Genomic DNA, 16598 nt, shown 5'->3' on the forward strand with positions numbered 1-16598 from the left:
TGGAAGTGGGGATGCTGAGGGAGTCTGCAAGCCCTTGTGCATCCAGGGAGAAGGAGTTTCTGAGGAGGGTTTGCAGGGGGGGTTAGCATGTTGGGTTGTGTGGGTGCAAATGTGCCTTGGGTGTCTGCGTGGTGCTGTGAGCTTAAAGCAAATCCTGCATGTGGATTTGGGTGGTGGGGAGTAGCTGATTCTCTCCCGGGGTGTTGGCGTGGTGTGGGTGGTCTCCCGCAGTGCAAAATCTATGCACAGCCCTTTTCCTTCAGCTATGGCTGTGTTCAGATTGTATTTACTTGTGTACCTTCTTCTGGGGCTAATGTCAGACGCGATGGGATATTGGATTAGACTAAATCTCCTAGGTTTAGCTGGAATGTTGTCTCGCTGTAGCATTTTTCTCCCTTGCTCTTTTCTCTAAGCCTTCCCCTACAGACAGCTAATTCTCCCCTTCCCCCACATCCTGTCATACCCCAGAGCGTGTCACAAGGAATTAACGGCTGAAAAGGCCCGGGAGAGACTGCTCCTCTGGAACAGTCTCTCCTTTCTATGACTGGGGTGGCCCCTTCTGCGTGCCCCTTTCGTGTCCCGTCCAATTCCCCACCCCCCGGCCATTCTGTACATGCCAGAGGAGAGACCAGGGGCCCTGAGCCTTTCCCAGCCCTGCCTGATGCCATCCGTTGCAGCCGATGGTCTTCCCAGACAAGCCTGAACCGTTCCCGCAACACTTCTGGTCCTCCCAGCTTCTCGGCGGCAAAGAGGGTGGAGGTTTGTGCTTCTGCGCTTGCTGCTGGAGGGCTTTCCTCTCTCCCGTCTCGGTACATCTCTGACAGCATCGCTCGCTCTCACTCCCAGTCCTCCTTCCCACAATTCACATACAATCTCCTCAGAATAGGGATGATGTCACTTCCTTCCAGAGGATGCCGGGGGTGTGGAAGGGGGGAGTCACGACCCCTGGCTTGGTGGTTTTCAGCAGCCCCAATGAATAAATGAGGTTGCTGTCTTGGAGGGAGGGAGTTGCTCTGAAGATGATGCCTGGCTCTGTCGGCAGGCGGTCACCACACCGTCCCTCCCTTTGCCGAGTGGGATTTTCAATGGCTGCAAGAAGAGTTTGCTGTTCGCTTCTTCGCTTGTGATGTCTGTCTCCGTGGATGTGCACTTTTCCTGATCTACCCTTACGGGAGAGAAGAATGTGCAGCGGCTGGACCACATGCCATGTAAGATTTCTGCTTCTGTAGATCATTCTAAGATATGGGGGTCAAGGGCTCTGGACTCCTTGCACACAAAGCTTGTGCCTGCATGTGCTTCCCCCTGATTTCAGGGTTGAGAGCTTGGGGCTTCTTGTACGGAGGTTCAGGTTTCAAAGTCCTGGGAATTTTTCACTCTTTGCAGCAGTTTTAGGGGCAGTGAAAGGGGTTCTTGCTGTTACAAAACTAGGGTCATCAGTGTTTTCAGGGCTGTTTGCACTCTGACCTTCCGTTTTCTTTCCAATTCCTCTGCTAGATCATATCTGCGTCATCTTACAATGTAACTCCTGGGATCTGCTACCCTGGGATGAAACCAAAGAGTCTGTGCACTGAGAGCTTTACTTTTTTTTTTTGGTGGGTTTTACAGTCTTAGGCCTTCTATCATCTCCTTTCTTTCCAAAACTGTGAGCAAGGCCCCGAACCTCATGGTTTAGATTTTCAATAGACAGTCTTTGAAAATTAATTGGGACTCTTTCTGCAGTGTACCAGGAGCCTGGTAAGCTTACAGCTAGGAGTGACAGTGCCACAGTGAGTATTCTTGTGTGTGACAGTGAGTGACAAGCTGCTCTGCTCCGACCCCATCTGTTGCGGTGGATAAGGAATTCACATTAGATGTTTGCCGATACCCTGCCTCTTAAACTGGCAGAGGGTGGTGAAAGCAGGCAGAGCACGACTGCTTGCGTCTGGAGAGGTGGAAGAGTTGTGGAAAGTGCGTTGGTGGGATGGAGCCGTAAGCTGAGGGATGATGGGAACCGAGGTCTGAGCTTGGCTGGGAGGTGCTGCGGTGGCCAGAGGCAGAGTGAGTGAGCATGCCGGAAAGCGTATCTGTGTATACTGAGCAGGGGTAGCGATATTCAAGATAGAAGTTCTTCATATGGGTGGTGCACGATAGGCAGGCGGGTTATTCATGGCAAGGCTAGAAGAAGTCCCCAGATGGCCAGAGGAGTGAGCAATTTGAAGGTAGAGCTGCAATGTACCGAGTGCTCTGATTGTTATGTGCTAAGGAAACGTGAATCCAAATGGTGTTGTAATTTCACATTTGCTTTGTTTGTGGAATAGAGCGTTTTCTTCACCCAAGTGAGTAACATACTGGAAGTGTGTCAGCCAGTTAACTATGGAATCTCCCGGAAAGCATGAAAAATTTGTGTAGGTTTTCAGTACTTGGTGACTGAAACGGGTAGGAAGGTCTAGTCCACTGGCTGTGGGTGTCAACAGGAGGGGAGACTCCTCTGTTTTGAGATGTTTTGCAGAATAGGTAAGTGATGGGGTAACCATGCTTGACTGGTGAATAGGTTTTAGTAGGGCAAGGCAGCTTCTGTTACTGCAGCAGTCGGTGCTGTGGTACAGTCTGTGATCTGTCACAAAACCAACACTTGTGTCACTTTTTGAAGGTTCCAATTAGTGTAAATGTGATCATGTCGCTCCCCGTTTTCACCCAGAGCACTGAATTAGAGACACCATATACAAGTTTGCTTTTTTTTTTGGCTTGGTGCATGAGGTATGGCAGATGATAGTCCCTCTGAAATGCAGTCGAAAATCCTGATTACATCATAAATAACAAATGTGAACACTTTGATTTTTTTTTTTTTTTTTTTGACTCTGTGAGCCTAACAGCAAATTGCCAGATCAGTACAAAGAGCAGTTATTACTTCGGAGATGTGGCTTGGATGTGGTGTGGTCACTGCAGGTCATGGATAGAGCATTCTGGCAGCAGTCCATAAACATGAAGATTGGGAAGTTAGTGGGGTCAGAATAGAAGTGCTGTGATTTGGAACTGAGATGCATCAGTTGGGAAAACTTGGTACTTTTGAGATGATGTCTTGGAGCGGAGAGGCACGGGCCAACGTATGGTCTCCTTTGGTCTGTGTTAGCACAGGAGGGTACACGTAAGAAGTGTGATGGGGTTTAGGGCACGAAAGAGAGGGACAGGAACGACTGCTGTAGTCAGGAGATTGCAGCTGACTGTGGGCAGACTGCGTAGACATGATCTTAGAAACCAAAGGTTGAGAAAAACCAAACAGAAGTCATGACTGTGGGTCATGGTTGAAGCGTGTTGTACAAGAAATGCAGAAGGGAGATAGTGTGCTGCAGGAAAGGACTGAGCCGCTCTGATGTGGTGGACTTGTGGACTGGAGCAGGCTGGAGTTATGTACAACAGAACTGAAATGGTGTGGGAGAGCTGCGTTGGAAGGAGGTGTCTGGACAGCCCTGTGTGGAGTCTTGTGACTTATTACCACTGCTGTTTCTTTTTTAAAGGGTTTGTGAAGCTTTAAAAATAGGAGTACAAACAAAATGTGAGGAGAAACAGCCAGCTCCTCAATCTTCGACCTTTGAGTTGTTAGTGCCTGTCAGGGCCAGTGTGAACACAAAGGAGATGTGGAGCTGGCAGGGTGCTCCTGAGCAACGAATGGTCAAATGAGAGATCTCCTAGGAGCTTGCTCCCTCAGCTGTAAGTGTTTGCTGTTGGGAGCCAGTCAATAGCTTTCCCAGATGCTACCACTAACTGCTAATAGGTATTTTGGCTTGCCGAGCCAAGTGTGGAAGGGAACTGTTGGACAACAAGAAAAAGAGGCAGGCAGCAGCTGTGCCTGTGGAAGAACACGGTAATAGGACCTTCCTTAGAGTTGGGGCGATTATAACCTGTCCAGAGCATCCCACAGTGTCTGCTCGCCGACGTGCAGCCCTAACAGGATTCCAGATAATCTTGTGAAATGGAGCTGGGTGAGTGGTGATTATGTCCAGTGAGTTACACACCTGCTTCACCTAATACTTCCCACTCTTTAAACTGTATGTTCCTCTCCTGTGCTCTCCTTCTCAAGCATGCCATGCCCCCTGGTGCTGGAAGGAAGAAGCTCTGCCATTTTTGGTGTAAAATAGGATAGCTCACAGGTGCAATCCTTCTGTTGGTGTAGGGTTGTGAGGCTCACCCTGAGGGGGTTGAAGAGGGTCAGCAGCATCTTTTGATTCTGTTCTTTTCCAGGAGGTGAGTGTCGTGCCTGCTGAACTTCCTCAGACCCACTAGCCATGCCAGGGATTGTCGTGTTCCGCCGTCGCTGGTCTGTAGGCAGCGATGACCTGGTTTTGCCAGCCGTCTTCCTCTTCCTTCTGCATACCACCTGGTAAGTGAGAGAGGCAGAATGATGGTTTGAATTCTCCCATGAATTCTTTTTGCTATTCCTATTTCTTGCAGCTGTAATTCTTCCTGTGCTTAAACATGCAGCTGGAAGGCTTGTTTGGGGCATTTCTGACAGACACCAACATATTTCCAGCTTCTGGTTCTCTAGATGAGTTGTATTCTAAGTTCTAGTTCGAGTTCCAAAGAGGGAACCTGACCAGAGCTCCCTGCATCCTCCTGTGCTACCCAAGGTTGCCCACTGGAGTTTGGAGCTGTGTTTCTGTACAGGGGCTCAGGAAAAACAATTGGAGTGGCAGATCTCATGGGATAATGTGACTTAACACAGATCATCAAATTGTTCTGACTGGGGTAGCAGGCCCTCTGGATGGCTTGTGGGGAGGAGATTTCCAGAACAAATTAATATTAATTGTAAATAGCTGTGGGACACTGAGGATCCTCAGTAGCTTTGTGAGGAGAGCAGGTATGGGATATTACGTGTAGCTTTCTTTGGCTTACTGCTGGTAACAAGCTGGTTTGTGACTGGCAGGTTTGTGATCCTCTCTGTGGTGCTCTTTGGGCTGGTGTACAACCCCAACGAGACCTGCTCGCTTAACCTGGTGGACCACGGCAGAGGCTACCTGGGCATCCTGCTCAGTTGTATGATCGCAGAGGTGGCAATCATCTGGCTCAGCATGCGAGGCAGTATCCTGTACACAGAGCCCCGGGACTCGATGCAGTATGTGCTCTATGTCAGACTGGGTAAGAGGCAGCGGCCTGAGGCCTCCTAATGACTCAGCCTCCACACTGCCATCTGCTATCGCAGAAGACTTCTCTCCCCACACCCTGACAAACACGCAGCTTCTGAAAGACATCCAGATGGCCACTTGTATGTGATATGCATCTGAATACATCACATATACTGCACCCTGTCATTGCTGTAAGACTCTCATGCAATGCCCCAAATATCTTTCTAGCAAACCTTTAACTTGTCATCCTCATTGCGATGCAGGTACATCCTTTTCCTCTAACAAAGTATGCTCCCCTTCTGTCTCGCAACACAGATCTGCCACAGTGAGATGCATCTACACCTCTCCCCCACCTTTTTTCCACACGTTTTCCTACGATACAGGCATATGTCTGTGTAAATCATGGTGGTTCTGACCTCGAGGCATGTGCATGTCCTTGCCTGTCATGCAGACACTTAAGTGTTACACCCACCTACCTGGAGACATATACATGACCTCTTGACTCACATGTGATGCATCTCTCCGTCCAGCAACCTGCACTTTGATACTCCGCCTCCAGGCACCGTGAGATAAATAGGTTTACCACCTGCTCACTGGTTGCATCCTCTCTCAGAGTGCATATTTGTCTTCCTAAAAACATTTCCTGTCTCACTCATCCATCAAGAACTAGATCAGAAAAGAGATTGTTCCTTGATCTCTCATTCAGGGCTTGACTTCCCTCCTCTGTTCCATTGTTTTCCAGCTAAAGAAACTTGATCGGGTTTTTCCATGCCGAGTGAAGATTTTAAGGAAAAATCTCTTGGAGATGCAGAATCAAGCTCATTCCAAACAAAGCATCTCATGTTTTTGCTTCTCTGTTTTTGCTGGGTTATTTTCATGTGCAATTTGCTAAAATACGGGTAACGTTGCTTGAAAGCTGTGTCTGGGAGACATTTCTGCCTTTGAGCGCTAAGTGCAAATCATTAACATGAATAGCAAACAAATCTTTCTCTCCAGTTTCCCAGACAAACCACAGTCTCCCTAGGGAAGCACATAGAGCCTGACAGTTTGAGTAACACTGTGTTAAAACCAGACTAAATGGGGCAAGGGAGATAGAGAGAATCCAAATAGCCATTTTCCTACCCAAGAATCATCCACTTTTCTTCCTTGTCTACTTTAAACTCTACGTATGTTCAGGATCTGTAGTTATACTGTATCTTGGGTCTTGTATATGCTTGTTTCGTGGGGCTTTTTACTCTTAATGGTTTCATCAGTTCTGATGATAGAAATAGGAGTGTGACCATTGTGTGGGCAGCGTCCGTGTGACTGTCCCATTTTAAGCATGTGCTGTTTAGCGCATATGAATCTAGGGAAAGAGTTCCAATATGAACCCAGGAAAGGCTCATCCATGCTACTGCTTCTCCTGTCCTGCGGCAGGTAATCTCAGAGGGGAGACAAGCCAAGGTAGGCAAAACCTAGCTCAGCTTAAGAACACAGGCTGTGCTGATCAGGATCCAAGTCCAGCCCTGGTTCCTTGCCCACTGCTGTTGAAAGCTCTTTGCTATGTGGCTTTTTGAACTTGTCTTCCCAGGATAGCGGGAGTCTGTAGTAAGACATGAAAGATACTGTGCTGACATGTAGATAGGGTGGAGTGGATGGTTAGACTTGGCTAGGTTGGAATGCGGGTTCAGTCTCAGCTCCACCAAAAGCTAGCTAGATGTTGCTGAGGAAGCTATTTACTCTCTTTCCATACCTGATTGCCCACTTATGCTTTGGGGTTGTAATGTGTAGAGAAGGTGTGAGGATGAGCACTTCAGAGCAGTATTTCCCAACTTTTTTGTTTCAGGGAGCCACTGTCAGCCCCCAGTTTCTAGTTCATTACCATGGTGACATGCAAAACTAAGGAGCTGGTAAATGACTCCTCAAGGACTGTGTCCTGGGAACTAGTTCTAGAAGGCCTGCAAAGGACAGAGGTGTTGGGAACACTTACTAAGTGTAGTAAGCAGGATTAGTCCTGGATGCACACCACTATTTGATGTCTTTGAATCAGGTGAGCTGTCTGAGGTGGTTAAGACCTAGGTACTGTTTAGATGGTGATTCTTGTTAGCAGTCTTTCCAGTGTCGTGGGTGGAAGGTATGGCTATCAGATGTACACCTGTGATACAGCCGAGGGTACTGACAGGTCTGTGTGTGTGTGGTCCTTGTGTCATTTAGGAGTGGTTAGTGTTAAGGACACATTACATTTCTGGTTCATTTTCTTGAATATCACCTTCCAAAGCATTGGTGCCCAGTCCTGCAGTCACTTATTCTATGCAACTGTCCTGCTAAAGACCCTGTCTTTTGGGTTTCCTCTCCAGAAGACAGGGAGAGGCAGTTGTTAATCCTTAGGGAGATGCTGCTACTATCCATTGTGTTCCTTTTGTTTCAGCTATCTTGGTGATTGAGTTTGTGTATGCTATTGTGGGCATCGTTTGGCTAACGCAGTACTACACTTCCTGCAATGATATCACAGCAAAGAGTGTCACTTTGGGTATGTATTTGGAATGTGGTTTGTGTGCATTCCTGTGTATGCGCAGACATTCTCTTGCCTTGGAGAGCTAATTCATTCATGCATGTGAGGATTGACTGTTGGAAGTGGATTGTAGCTGTAAATGTGATGCTTGTTTTCCTGAGACACTATTGCTCAGAACAGTTGTTCTATTCATTTGTTTGTGCTGTCTGCACTGAGGCAAGAATTCATGTTCCCATGGAAGGGTCGGGCTGGGGAGTCTGTAAGAGCTGGTTCCCCTTCTTGAGTTCAAAATGGCTTTACTGTTTTCTTGGAACTCCTTTTCAGTCTCAGCCAGTCTCCTGGCAGGGGTGATGCTACTGTTGCAGTCCTTGTAGATACTCAGTGAGTATTTAATGGCCTTCTGCATGGGCAATCTCCTAAAACAGTTGGAAAATGTAACTGTGGTTTAGAAGTCTTTCCAGAGGATTTCCTTTTGCTGCAGCTGGCTGCTAGAGTATTTGGAGTAACTTTCTCTGTCTGCCCTGCAGCAATGGAGAGTTGTGTGGTGAAAAGCAGGAAGCGATGCTGCCAAGATTTGTGGACAGAGCACCTGACTTCTCCTCTTTCTTTGCAGGAATGGTGGTGTGCAACTGGGTTGTCATCTTGAGCGTCTGCATCACCGTCCTGTGCGTCTTCGATCCGACAGGCCGGACCTTTGTCAAACTGCGTGCCACGAAGCGGAGACAGCGCAACCTGAGGACATACAACCTGCGGTAAAGCAGCGTTTCTGGAAGGGTGCCCTGCTTTTTTTGGTTCTTAACATTCTCCTTGCCTTGCTTCAGGGAGAGTTCAGCTTCAGGCATCGATTCCCTATGATGGTGATTTTTGGAAGAATGCAGCTCAGACTGCCAGGTGCTGTGTGTGGGCATCTGTAGCTAAAGGAGGCGAAGCAACAGAGTATACGGATGGATTATGCGTTAGTCACTGGATTTGTGAATCTTTATGAGCCCCTTGAGCCAGTGCTGACCACAGCAGCTTGTTTGTCTATCCTATAGCAGTGTTTTGCCTGGTAACAGTGAAGCAGTGCTTAAATTTTGCTTCAGTTGAGGCAGCATCTTCTTCCAAAGCCCCTTTCCTCTTTTATTTTTATCTTTAAAATACGACCGTTTGGCCTGAGGTTTCTTGTCTCTTGGTCTTGGACAAGAAGCCTTTTTTTTGTGTTGGTGGTCAGATCTTTTAATTAAGAATTGATTTCATCTTTGAGCTACCCAGATGAGGATATGAGAGCTGTTTTTCACCAAGCAAGGCATTTTTTCAGAAGTTTTTTTTCTAGTAGCGGGACAGCACAACCAGGCTTTGTTTTCTTACAGTCTTGACATGTGTAACTGTCAGCAAGGAATGTGGCTTTGTAGGACTTGAGGGCATTAGGTTTTGAATGCCAAAAAATGAGGCTTTTAAAAAATACTTTGCAAATTTTGCATTTCTCATTGAATATGTATATTCAAGGGATGTTTTGAATATATGCTTTTCCAGAGTGTTGAAATGGGATCCTTCAAGCTGTCTTTTTAGGAAAACTCAGACTTTTCTAATGACCATGCAAGCAGGTTTTGTTTTGAAGGAGCCTGTGGTTTTTTTTTTTATTGCAGAATGTCAGACTTTCTTCCTAACCTTTTCAATACGTTACTAGTACTAACCTTGAATATTTGTGTTATAGTGCTGCATTAACCTAATGTGTGCCATTGCTACATTGTGATCAGAACATTCCCAGGAACATGGGGATGAGAAGCTGTGATGACACTAGATGTGGATCTAGTGCCCCACGCTATATCAAAGCTGTTTGGCTCAATGCGTTGCTTTCGCAAAGGGAAACCAAGTGCCACAGATTGCAAAGTTTTTTGCTAGATAACTTAAAAGTAAACCAAAACAAACCCCAAAATGATCTCTCCTGTGAGGAGTTCTGAGATCCAAGACAATTGATTGAAGGTATTTGTCCTTTGGGCCATGGCCAGGTTTTTTCCCTTCAGACCCATAACATTTTTGGAGAGCTTGTGCCTGCTGTTTGCAGGTTTCCACTCTAGAAAGGGAATGTTAACAGATGTTAACAAGCAAAATGCTGTGGGCTATAATGTGAAAAGGAAACATAAAATGTTACTATGTGTTCACTACTAAAGCAATTGTTTTCAAAGAATATATTTTGAAATTCTCCACTTGCTTAAAGCAATCCTTTCCAAATAATATATTATGAAATTCTCTGCCTGTTTCTGAATTGTGATCCTGTGAGATGCTGAGGGCCAGCCATTCCTATTGAAATCACTCAGTCTGCAGTGATACGTGCCTTCTGATATACAGCAGTAACTTGATCTTTGTGTTACACTTAACCTGGGCCATATTTCCTCCTCCTTAACTCATGAAAAAACTTGGTTTGTTTGTCACGTTAAGGAGACATGTAACTTTGGCTTCCTTTTTGTGGTACTCTGCTCTAACTATTGGACTCTGTTACACAGTGGTTTTCCTTTACCAGTGGCAGTGTGATGTGTGTGGGCTTTTATATTCTTGCAGAGCTAAGAAAATAAACCAACAAAAGGCTCAGCTAATTGTACTGAGGCTTTTCTATGAAACTTGCTTTAGAGCTCATACTAAACGTGTGGAAAGTCAGTGTTAGGAAGAAAGAATTTGGGAAAAGTTGGAATAGCTCAGAGCACACTTGCTTGTTCAACCCCCGCAGCGAAGTTGTGAAGTTCTTTGCATTGCTGCCCAAGTTCTTTGGCATTTGGTGGAGCAAACTGGGTACTGCCAGCTCTGTCTTAGGACACTCGTATTCCTGTTTCTCTTGTGGAGTCTTCCTTGAAGGTTAAGGATAGTTTTAAAATGCTCAGGCATGAATTGATGAATTGCCTTGCAGGATCTGCTTCTTCTGTTGCAGGCAAATACTCCTTTACCAGCATCTTTTTCTTCCAGGTGCAACCCATTTTCTGTGTGTGGACTTTTCCTGATATCATCATTTGCCAGAAAATAGAAGTGGTCTTTTTTGTTTGATCTCACCTATGTTGAGTTAGTCTGTGTTCACATTAAAAAACAAATAAACAAAAAAACCCAAACCACAACCAGAAAAAAAACTAAAAAACCTTGCATTAGAGGAGCTGTGGACTTTATGTAGGTACCATGACTCTCTGGCAAAGAGCATAGTCACCCACTTCAACATCTGACTTTGATTTAAGGATCGTTTGCAGGTATGCCAGTCAAAAATAAGAGACTCTCACCCTGCAAAATGTAGTAACTAGGACAAGCTCACAACAGTGGAGTGAACTCAGCTATAGTTCATTCTAAGTAGGGTTGTCCAATTAGCTAATTTTGAAGCTGAAATTGAAATGTCATATAAAGCAAATGTGGGTTGAGCTAAACCTTCTCTATTCAGCCTTTTTTTAACCTTTTCTAAATTGAAAGAGAACCTTTAGCTTGCATTCCTTTTTTTTGATTGAAGTTATGCACCATACTTGAATAAAGAGTGCAAATTGTTTCAGTTCTGAGACTGTATTATGTTTAATAGCTTATTCAGAAAAATATATCTATTTGTTGGAAAAAATTGCACAGCTCCTCTCACTGTAAGTGTTCAAGGTCTTTTGTACCATCCCTGCCTCCCTGCTCCGCAGTAGAGTTTTCCCTACTGCGCGGTAGTATATCCTAGCACATGATGCAGCTGTCAAGTTACCAGTAGCCTCTCCTTCCATCCAGAGCTTCAGATGCTCTTGGATGTCCTGCTTCCAGCAGATATCATAGAATAACAGTAGCTTTGTTATGACCTTCCCATTCAATCAGAACACCATACAGAGGCATGGTCCTGGCCAGAACCACTAGATTATTGACCTTCCTGTCCTATAAAATGAGCTGAGTTGTTAATCTACATGTGGTCTCCATGTCTCTGCTAGACCAGGATAAATAGAAGAGTTATGGTTTAGCATGCGTTTTACCAGTGGTAGTGTAGGCCGTGTGACTTTGCATTGAATCCTACTGTTTGTGTGCAGTCATGTTCTCCTGCCCATCCTCATGTGCATACTCTACCCTTTATTTACAGACACCGCCTAGAAGAAGGGCAGGCCAGCAGCTGGACACGCAGACTCAAAGTTTTTCTTTGCTGCACACGGACAAAAGACTCTCAGTCGGTAGGTATCAAGTGTCTCCTGTCAGAGAGCAAGCTGTGTGTATGGCTGACGTACATGGGACTCAGCAAAGCGTAGCAGTATGGGGTTCCTGTGATCAAACGTGGACGATGTGTGTCTTGTTTCACCGTGAGTGTTCTTTGAGATCTGGAGGCCCAAGGAGTCTGTTAAGCCTTGGCAACAACCCATGCAAGGACTGGAAATGCCTTTCAAGAAGCAGCAAGGTGAGCTACCCTCGGAATGACCAGACTTGAAATTTTGCTGCATGCTGCTTCCTTTTCCTTCTTTTTAGCCCAAGTAGCCTGAATGAGTGCTTGGATTTTGGCAGGAGGACAGCTGGGTGTTCCAGGCAGAAACAGAACTTGATGTTTCCCTCTACATGCAGATATAACATTGCTGGGTAGGACAGTTGTCTTTTTGAAATGGCCAGTCTTAACCCTCTAGTTTTGAATATTACAGGTATTCTCTCCAAAGGTAAAGTTAGCAGCACTGAAAAGCAGTGTTATCAGTCTTAAACTCTTTTCCTGAAGTTGCTCTTTACCTCACTGTTGCAGTGAACTGGGGTGGTAATTTTAAGTGAAGATACCAGTGGAAGAAACATATATTTTTTACTATGTTTATGTTCAACATTTGACAGCACTTTGTGGTCAGCTTCATCAGCCACTTTGCTTAAGGAGTTTCTCCTGTTGTTTGCATCAGTCTCCTACACTTAAGGAGAGAGACTTCTTTGAAAATGGGAAAATGTAAACCTGTCAGAATCAGCAAAAGAATACTTCTGGATTGCTAACAGTCAAAAACTATTACTTAATCCATAGATTTACGTAAAGATCATTGGTTTGAAATTTTCGTGGGCTACAGTTGGGATTTTCCCTTGCTGTTATCTATCCAGCAGGAAAGGGTAAGGGGCTTGATACTGCTTTGCCAAAGGTTAGCAATCCATTCTTATTGGAAACGGTGGGAGCAGGTTTGTGCTTTAGGTTGGCATTCAGCAGGACTCCTGAGACCTGCTGGAGGTTCTAAGGTGGAAAATTTTGCTGTGACTCGTAATGTTTAAGTTGGTCAGAATTATGAGTATTTGAGAACTCTTGAAGGACCAAGCAGAACCAGGGAATTGTTATCAAAGATAGAAGAAAGTCATAAAGAAAGACGAGGTGGTGCGTGCATATCTGAAGAAACAATTTAAATTACTTGCAGACACTGGGTTCTGAATTAGTTACAACCTCTCAGGAAAAGAGAAGGTTATCAAGGACACTTCAGCAAAGACAGTGCACAGCAGTGACCAAAAAATCAGAAAAACATTTAGCTTCAGTAGAAGGGCATAGAAAATGACAGGGAAAACACCAAGGGACCAACCACATCAGTGATGTCCTCACTAAATATAGCCTGGTGTTTGGTCTCCTAAAAGATGCAGCAGAAAAAGGAGCATATTGGAGGGGATATGAACTTGTATAGGAAGAGAAATGAGACTGGGATTTTAACCTCAAAAGGGAAAGATGTAATAGGATGAAGAGCTGTGTAAGAATAATGGAGAGTCAGGTAAAGGCTACCTGAACATTTGTTCATCACAGATGGCAACCAGTATGAATTGGATTAAAAGGGTTTGTTGGTAAGTGCTATGTGGTTATCCGCAGGGAGCAGTTTCCAAAGTGTGGACGGCCACAGGAATTGCCATAGCCCTTTTGCAGAAATCCAGCAACGTGTACTGGCACACTGATTGTCCCAGCAGTACACTCCTGCAGTACTGGATGAAATGCCACCATGTTCCCAGGGAACGTCCCAGCCCCAACCTCTGTCCTGCTGAGAAGTCGTAGCCCAGGACTGCCAGCTCTCATTGATCATCTGCTAGAGCTGCTTAGGAAAATCCATCTGGAAAACTGAAATAAGACAAGCTTTGTGTCACAGCAGCACAAGCAGCAGCATTTCCTTGGGGGTTATGTTCTGCTCCTCCGCTTGCCTGTGCTACCACAGCAGAGGCACCTTCCCTTCCCCCTGACAGCACAACCAGGTCGTCTTGCCCAGCCACCCAGAGATGCCTGTCCTGACGGCATGGCATGGGCACTGCAGCCTGGCTGGAGAGCCCTGAATAGCCTGGTTTCTGAACAACTCTATTTTATTCAAGAATGCAAAATATTTCACTTCTTGTCAAGCTTTTTTTAACAGACTTTTCATTCTGCAGTGACTGACTGTTTCTACTTTTTTTTTTTTTTAGTTCAGGATAAAAGCAGATACCAGAATCTCCAAATTCCTTGCACTGTTGAATTTCCATTTTACATTCAGCTTGAGCAATTTCCAGGCTCTTTTCTTTGCAGAAACAAGCTCTGACTTTGTGTGTCCTGACATGACAGCGAGTGGAATGAATGCGTATGTAATGGATCAGAAATGAATCTATTGCTGTCTCTCCCAGTCTTTATGGAAAAAGTATTCTAGCAGAGGATCATCGTCCTCTGGGCTGGAAAATAGCTCTGCAGAGTGGACATGGCACTGGGGCAAGAAGCTGTTCTTATGGATCTGGAGTGAAGTCTGCAGTGCTAAGTCTCCAGCAGCTCTGCCAGCCCTAGAGCCTGCAGGGTTTGTAGCAGAACACTACAATCAATCCTACAATATAATATCAGATGCTTCATTAAAAACTTTTCCTTCAGAACAGAACATACATGTTGAACTTCCATTAAGGCCTTTTGCTTTGGTTAGAGTATCAAGAGGTGTTGCTGTGACTTTGGGTTAATAGGTGTTCGTCATATTTTACTTCAAGGCTGGTTGCATTTCTTGTGTGCTTGTAGGAATTGTGCTAAGATTTATGGGGTCAGTACTTCAAGGATACTGCAGTTGTGATGTTGGAGAGGTTACTGCCAGTCCATTTGCTCTTCAAAGGCACAGCTGGCATGGAAACCTGCACAGTTGGCACCTGAAACCCCATTCTTAATGGGGATTTAACTTGCTTTTGTAGGCAAGTGAAAAATGATAGTAAGTAATCTTGCACTCCAGGAGTTTGTCAGAGATAAAAGAATGTGGGTCATTTCTTGCAAGACTGCTAAGGAGAGAAGGGATTTACTATCTTGCCTGTCAAAGAGAGATGGAGAGATCCTGTCCTGAAGACCAGTCTTTCAAGTGCACGGCTCAGGCTTTCTATAGACAAGACTGCAGTCGGAGGGCTTTAGGTGTCGAGTAAAGGATGCTATGAAAACATGGGCTAAAAGTTCAGGATAAGGCTGTGACAGACCTTGGTAGGAAAGGTTATTGATGGCAGGGGTCAAAATACTGACCGTTTGTGTACTACAGCACTTACCCAGTCCCACACTGTTGATCAACCCTCGGCGTGACCCTTGTCTTTAAGCTTGCTGGTCTTGAACAATGGCTAGATCAGCCTTGTCTCAGTCCAGCCCATCTCTAACCTCCCAAACCATTCTCACTTAAGACCTTGAGAGGTTTTCTTTGTAGTACAGAGCAAAAGGAAAAAATAACATTTCTCCTCAAAATATTTGTCACTGCTTCAGAGCCTTTTCATGACCGTCTCAGGTCGCTTCCACTTCTGACCCTCCTGTGGTGTCTTCTTTGTTTGGGTTTGGTCACCTTCTTTTCTGGGAACTCTGCATTTAATGATTCAGATCTTTTTCCAAGCTTTCCTTTTCAGGTCCTTTTGCTTGGGAGTTGTCCAAGATAAACCTGGAAAAGCCTGTTGACTTGGTTGGTTTCTTCAGTACCAAGAGTTGCCATGAGTAACACCTACATTTTGTAATTAACTCTTTGAAATCACGTAGCAAAGAGCGTGATGGTGAACAGTGAGCAGCTACAGAGACTGTTCAGTGGCAGGGTTCAAAAGCTGTTACTTTCTCTGTGATGTGCCTGGGATGGTGAGGTCTGGGTTAAGTCTGGGCAAAATGATCCCCAGACAGAGTTACAGAATTGAAGAGGCTGTTAAACGGGACGAAATCAGTGTGCTTTTTTTTCCCCCCCGAATAGCCTGTGTTCAAATGAAATTGCTTTTGAGGAGAAAGGGTGACTCCGAGATGACGCTGGATTGGGATCCGCTTGGTTATCTTACTTCCTCTATCTTATTTACCATGCAGAGATGAAAACATTTCCTTTCTCTCCCTTTGTGTCTGCTTGGTCTGTTTTGATGTTGAGTTGGTCTGCTTGCCCTCACATAAGCATGAGCATAGTACAAATTTAGTCTCAGCTGAGGGCTCTGAGTGTGACTATAAAATAAACAAGAGATATTAATATGATTAGACCAGATATGGTGTTCCCTGAAGGAATCTCATGGATGTTATGGAGAGAGAGCTACAGAAAAGAGGCCATTGCTGCCGCATTGGTTCTCATTCTGTGTCCCGTTTTGAGGCGCTCTGCACCCAGACTCCTCCTCCTAAACTCTTCTCTCCCTGGATTTTGCAGGACGCCTACTCTGAAATCGCCTACCTTTTTGCTGAGTTTTTCCGAGACCTTGACATCGTCCCATCTGACATCATTGCAGGCCTGGTTCTTCTGCGCCAACGGCAGCGGGCAAAGCGCAGTGCTGTGCTGGATGAGGTGGGTGGAGGGGGGCCTGTCACTGTGCACGGAGGCAGTGGGCATCTCGCTCGGCTTCTGACTTACCTGCTGCTCTTGTGACTCGCTGTGTGAGAACTGCATGACTGCCCACCTTGTTTATATTGTGTAATGGGCTATTGCCAGTCACTGAGCTGTAAAATAAAAATACTAACTTCTTCAGCAGTTTTTTCCAAGACTCCCAGAGGGCCCTACTGACACTGAGACAAGCTTGTGAAACCCGTCGTCTTTTCTAGGCAGGGGGTACACACTGATTGAGCTCTTGACCCCAAATGGGCAACTGCCTTAAAGGAGATGACAGGTACTTCAAGGTGAATGGGAAGATTACTC

At 45.4% G+C, this 16598-nt stretch overlaps 1 protein-coding gene across 6 annotated transcripts in view; it reads left to right on the forward strand.

The window, feature by feature from the left end:
• The first annotated feature begins 1068 nt into the window (after window positions 1–1068).
• DAGLA (diacylglycerol lipase alpha) overlaps window positions 1069–16598 on the forward strand; it is a 42065-nt gene continuing 26535 nt past the window's right edge. For 3 of the 6 annotated variants that reach the window (XR_015222205.1, XM_086613257.1, XM_086613260.1), the window contains exons 1-7: window positions 1069–1208; window positions 4219–4357; window positions 4901–5112; window positions 7507–7608; window positions 8204–8342; window positions 11642–11729; window positions 16116–16250. Coding sequence is in view for 5 of the 6 variants with exons in the window: in XM_086613257.1 (XP_086469383.1) it covers window positions 4263–4357; window positions 4901–5112; window positions 7507–7608; window positions 8204–8342; window positions 11642–11729; window positions 16116–16250 (771 nt within the window). In the remaining variant the exon portion in view is untranslated. Of the gene's footprint in view, window positions 1209–4218; window positions 4358–4900; window positions 5113–7506; window positions 7609–8203; window positions 8343–11641; window positions 11730–16115; window positions 16251–16598 lie in introns of those variants that run through there. The other 3 variants (XM_086613258.1, XM_086613259.1, XM_086613261.1) reach the window with 3 other exon arrangements.

The sequence above is a fragment of the Tauraco erythrolophus genome, chromosome 6 (genome assembly GCF_009769465.1).
Source record: "Tauraco erythrolophus isolate bTauEry1 chromosome 6, bTauEry1.pri, whole genome shotgun sequence".
Lineage (NCBI taxonomy): Eukaryota > Metazoa > Chordata > Aves > Musophagiformes > Musophagidae > Tauraco > Tauraco erythrolophus.